Source organism: Lucilia sericata, unplaced genomic scaffold, assembly GCF_015586225.1.
Source record: "Lucilia sericata isolate MDLA Ls3-8-SP2 unplaced genomic scaffold, ASM1558622v1 Contig000513F_arrow, whole genome shotgun sequence".
In the NCBI taxonomy this organism is placed as follows: domain Eukaryota; kingdom Metazoa; phylum Arthropoda; class Insecta; order Diptera; family Calliphoridae; genus Lucilia; species Lucilia sericata.
The window spans coordinates 203007-208904 of NW_023994526.1; the positions used below are offsets into that span (position 1 = coordinate 203007).

Genomic DNA, 5898 nt, shown 5'->3' on the forward strand with positions numbered 1-5898 from the left:
AACGAAACGAACGAAACGAACGAACGAACGAACGAACGAAAACGAACGAACGAACGAACGAACGAAAACGAACGAACGAACGAACGAACGAAACGAACGAACGAACGAAGAACGAACGAACGAACGAACGAACGAACGAACGAACGAACGAACGAACGAACGAACGAACGAACGAACGAACGAACTAACGAACGAACGAACGAACGAAAAGAACGAACGAACGAAACGAAACGAACGAACGAACGAACGAACGAAGAACGAACGAACGAAGAACAAGAACGAACGAACGAACGAACGAACGACGAAACGAAAGAACGAACGAACGAACGAACGAACGAACGAACGAACGAAGAAGAACGACGAACGAAGAACGAACGAACGAACGAACGAACGAAACGAACGAACGAACGAACGAACGAACGAACGAAACGAAGAAACGAACGAACGAACGAACGAACGAACGAACGAACGAACGAACGAAACGAACGAACGAACGAACGAACGAAACGAACGAACGAACGAACGAAAACGAAAACGAACGAACAACGAACGAACAACGAACGAACGAACGAACGAAACGAACGAACGAACGAACGAACGAACGAACGAACGAACGAACGAACGAACGAACGAACGAACGAACGAACGAACGAACGAACGAACGAACGAACGACGAACAACGAACGAACGAAACGAACTAACGAACGAAAACGAACGAAAGAACGAACGAACGAACACGAAAAACGAACGAACGAACGAATAACGAACGAACTAACGAACGAACTAACAACGAACGAACGAACGAACGAACGAAAACGAACGAACGAAACGAACGAACGAAACGAACGAACGAACGAACGAACGAACGAACGAACGAACGAACGAACGAACGAACGAACGAAGAACGAACGAACGAAGAACGAACGAAAACGAACGAAAACGAAAACGAACGAAACGAAAAACGAACGAACGAACGAAACGAACGAACGAAACGAACGAACGAACGAACGAACGAACGAACGAAGAAACGAAACGAACGAAACGAACGAACGAACGAACGAAACGAAACGAACGAACGAACGAACGAAACGAACGAACGAACGAACGAAACGAACGAACGAACGAACGAACGAACGAACGAACGAACGAACGAACGAACGAACGAACGAAACGAACGAACGAACGAACGAACGAACGAACGAACGAACGAACGAACGAACGAACGAACGAACGAACGAAACGAAAGAAACGAACGAACGAACGAAAACGAACGAAACGAACGAACGAACGAAACGAACGAACGAACGAACGAACGAACGAACGAACGAAAACGAACGAACTAACGAACGAACGAACGAACGAACGAACGAACGAACGAACGAAACGAAACGAACAACGAACGAACGAACGAACGAACGAACGAACGAACGAACGAACGAACAACGAACGAACGAACGAACGAACGAACGAAACGAACGAACGAACGAACGAACGAACGAAGAACTAACGAACGAACGAACGAACGAAACGAACGAACGAAACGAACGAACGAACGAACTAACGAACGAGAACGAACGAACAGAAACGAACGAACTAACGAACGAACGAACTAACTAACGAACTAACTAACGAACTAACGAACGAACAACTAACTAACTAAAAACTAACTAACTAACTAACTAACTAACTAACTAACTAACTAACTAACTAATAACTAATTAACTAACTGCTAATTTGACTCTGAAAAATCTGTTTACTTTCAACGTGATGAATCTTTCAATTGGTCCAGGCTGCAATTACAATATTTAACTTTGTGTCCTGGAAATTCACTTCAACCGTGTAAGTCTGATCTTAGGAAAATGTCAACAACACATAGGGCAATGGTTTTAGATATGAATTAAGTAAGTACTATTACGTTTAGTTGATTCCGAATCTGTAATCTGGAGCTGTGTGAGTTTGCATTTTTAGTTTTTGAAATTTGACCAAAGATCAAAACGAGTCGCTGAAATGTTTGACTCGATCCAGACAAATTGTTTTGAATAGGTGATCGTGAGTAATCTGTGACTTTACAACTACTATGGAGATCACGCCCGGAATGACTATATTGATGTGATGACAGTTTTGCGAAACGTTCTCTCTGCTTCGTGTAACTTGGATTATGGAAGCTCTGCGAATTCAATGAAGTCGTGACAGTCAACTTCATTTCGTTTAAAAATTTAATTAAGTCGTTAGGAGATAATACAACCAAATGGTTTTAAATGGTATTTATTTCATCTTAAAATAAAAATCTAATTCCTTAACAATCTGTTGTTATCAACACTTGACTGCATATTTTTAGAAACCGCGAGACTGTGACAATATGTTTAGTTTTCAATTAATTGTTATATGTAATATTTTTTTACAATACAAAAACAAAAGACATAAATTAAAAAAACAACTAAATACAAGAAGGGGCTTATAATATCTGTACTAAATAATTCAAAATATTAAATATCATTTTAATGATCATTAGCATCATGATAAAATATTTAAATACAATATGAGAGAATAGACTACTTAAAGTACATACTTAGTAATTAAGTCACTGTTTATCATCATCATTATTATTATTAATATGTATCGGGGAATTATAATAATTTTTTTGTTTTATTTGTCAGTATTCATTAAGACACCATACAACGTAGACATGTCCAGACGCTTTTAAATTCGCATATAAAATTAATTTATTAATTACAACACCAAAAACAATAATAATAAAAATAAATAAACATTTTTAAAACGAAAATTAATGGCAAATTTATTTTTAAATATTTGTAATTTTATAAAAATAACTAAAAAAATTAAATCGAAAAACAACGTTATTTTATGAAATAGTTTTTGCGTTCTTTTTTTTTTTGTGTTTCGAATGTGTGTTGTCGTCAACCAGTTGAGTGAATGATCATCGATCGCAATGTGTTGGTCGATACGTGTTTATTGGACTGTTTTACATAATTTATTCGTTAGATTCTTTTCAAATCTCTGTAGTAGTTGTTCTTATTCCGATACTACGCGTATATGTTGTTCTTGTTGTTGTCGTGGTTGTTGTAATTGTTATAAACATCAACAAATGAGAAATTTATCAGATGATGATGGTGAATATGATCCGGTGGAGAATGGTTTAAATTTGAATTCAAATGAACTTCATCAGCAACAATCGTCTAGAATTCAACATGATTATGTCATAGTGGGTAAGAGTGAGAAATGTGAATGAGAATTGTATTAAATAGAGAGTAATCGCTGCTGTAAACAAGTTAGCTAGAAAGTAATTTGAGTATGTATATGGAACTGACAAATTTTTAAATATTATAATTAATATTTTGCATATAAAAAATAAAAACAGAGATAATGTAAACAATAAAGATGTGTACTTTTTAAGAATGTATTATTAACTATAGTATTGTGCAAAATGTCCGGAATAAATCAAAAAGAAAGAACTTATTATGTTAAAACCTTAAATATTTTTCTTATAAAATTTTAAATATAAATGAAGCTAAGATCGTTTTCAATGAAATATGGACCGATAGCATCACTTGCCCAAAATTCACATCAAAAAGTGATTTTTCCAGATGTATTGAATGTTCTTGGATCTCATATATTATAAGATACTGATCACGGTATTGAAAATATCGAGCAGTATGTAGTATGTTGTTTAGAGCGTAATAGTGAAGTATGACAGATAATGTGCATTTTTGATCATAACCTCTATATAAGATCCCTTTCAGAAGAAGACTTTAACTCTCATAACTCACTTATAAATCGAGATATGAAATTCGGGATAAACAAATAATAAATATGGAACTAAAATCTATTTGCCTACTTCATGAGATTCGGGTTATATTTGATCTTAGTCCCTATATAAGGATATCTTCAGATAATGAACTGACTTAAATCAGCAATGTAACTCGATATAAAGAAGTTTTAAAGATACCAAAATATTCGAAAATATTATCCCGGGCTCTATATGCTTAACTTCATATTTCTTGGTTGTAGAAAACTCAAAAAGTACCAAATAAAATTACTAAAAAGTCCACTTTTACAGGTTCTCATTTACTTCGGGCTCTGCATGATTAATTTCATATTTCTATCTTCAATATTATAGAACAATCAAAAAGTACCAGTTAAAGAACGAAAAGTTCCAAAAAGTCCCCTTTAATAGGTTCTTATTAGGGTTCTATAAATCGACTTTCGAATAATCGAACAATCGACTTTTTGTCGAAAAAAGTCGAAAAGTCGACTATTTTGTTCCAAAAAAGTCGATAACTCGACTATCGTCTGTGAAAAAAGTCGAAAAGTCGACTTTGTTAATAAAAGTTGAAAAATGTCGAAAAGTCTGAAAGTCGAAGAAAGTCGAAAAAGGTCGAAAAGTCGTAAAAAGTCGAAAAGTCGTAAAAAGTCGAAAAGTCGGAAAAAGTCGAAAACTCGAAAATTGTAGAAAAAAGTCAAAAATAGTCGAAAACTTTAAAAAAGTGGAAAAATAAGTCAAAAACTCTCAAATAATCGGAAAAAACTCGAAAAAAGTCAAAAAATAGTCGAAAAAAAGTCGAAAATAGTCAAAAAGTCGAAAAGTCTTCCGAAAAAAGTCGGATAAAGTCGAAAAAAGTCGAAAAAAAGTCGAAAAGTCGACTATTTATAAAATACTTATAGTGGAAAAGTCTAAAAGTCGACTTTTAATTAAATGAAAAAAGTCGAAAAATCGACTTTTCATAAAATGCAAAAAGTCGACTTTTAACTAAATGAAAAAAGTCGACTTTTCGTTTCAACTATAGAACCCTAGTTCTTATATCATCTTTACTCCGGACTCTATATGTTTAATTTCATGTTTCTAGGTTTAATATTATAGAAAGCTCAAAAAATACTACTTAGAGAACTAAAATTACCAAAAAGCCCCCTTTCAAATGTTCTCATTTAGCTCGAGCTCTACATGCTTAATAAAAAAATTTAAGTTTTTGTATATTTTTTCTTCCATTGTTGGAGAAATTTATTTCATTATAGTTTATTTTTATTATACACAAAACGAAATACAACCCTGATCAGCTGCCAACGCGTCAAAAGTTAGAAGTTGTTGAACTTTTCGCGGTAGAAGCGTTACAAACTACAGTGTGTAACTTGTTAAATTAAAACACACTATTTCAACTTTTTTGACAGAAGCCTATATCGCGTTGTCGCGTACAACGCGTGTTGAGTACTTCCGCCTTTATACGTAACTTATTGTTCTTGCTTAATTAGAAAACTTAGGATATCTTCGCGCTGTTACAGCCGATTAGGAAAAACGTTAAAATTGAATATAACCAATTTCTATTTTTTACAGACGACATAGATGCCAATTATTTACAAATTGAAAAGAGAAAAATTGAAACAGAACCATTTTATCGTACCATTGATCGAGCCACAGCTGAAGATATACTAATGGGAAGAGAAGATGGAACCTGTTTAGTACGACCCTACAAAGAAACGGTAAGAAATTTGAACCTTATTTAAAGAAAATAACTTAATTTATTCTAAACATTTTAGGATATTTCCATTAAATACATTGTCAGCATTTATGCCCAACAGGAGTTCTTTCATCTATTCATAAGACAAATCAAGGGTCAAGAACTTTTTGCCATTGGTCAGGAGAAGGCAAATGAGAAGTACTTCAATACACCCAATGATATTATAGAGTTTTACAAACACAACATTTTACAATGTACCAATAAACAATGTAGTTTAAATTTAGTTCTAAGACCAATAATAGTTTGAGATGGGCAATGGATCCATACGAATAAAAGAAACTCAGAATTTGTACTGAAATGATCTCAGATAAGAAAAAAAATTGCTGTCTTAAACAAAATATGTAATTGATATTTGTGTTTTACGAAT

At 34.0% G+C, this 5898-nt stretch overlaps 1 protein-coding gene across 1 annotated transcript; it reads left to right on the forward strand.

Moving 5' to 3' along the window:
- The first annotated feature begins 2661 nt into the window (after positions 1 to 2661).
- Positions 2662 to 5810, forward strand: LOC119605732. Its single transcript, XM_037959011.1, has 3 exons — positions 2662 to 3227; positions 5348 to 5493; positions 5551 to 5810. The coding sequence occupies exons 1-3, from the start codon at positions 2951 to 2953 to the stop codon at positions 5776 to 5778; spliced, it is 651 nt and encodes a 216-aa protein (XP_037814939.1). The 5' UTR covers positions 2662 to 2950; the 3' UTR covers positions 5779 to 5810.
- The last annotated feature ends 88 nt before the right edge of the window (positions 5811 to 5898 follow it).

What these genes read in the sequence shown, in the direction of transcription:
- LOC119605732 (XM_037959011.1), top strand. Translation starts at nt 2,951, where the DNA reads ATGTGTTGGTCGATACGTGTTTATTGGACTGTTTTACATAATTTATTC. An exon ending in ACATGATTATGTCATAGTGG is followed by an intron (nt 3,228 to 5,347) that starts GTAAGAGTGAGA and finishes TATTTTTTACAG; the next exon opens with ACGACATAGATGCCAATTAT. An exon ending in TACGACCCTACAAAGAAACG is followed by an intron (nt 5,494 to 5,550) that starts GTAAGAAATTTG and finishes TAAACATTTTAG; the next exon opens with GATATTTCCATTAAATACAT.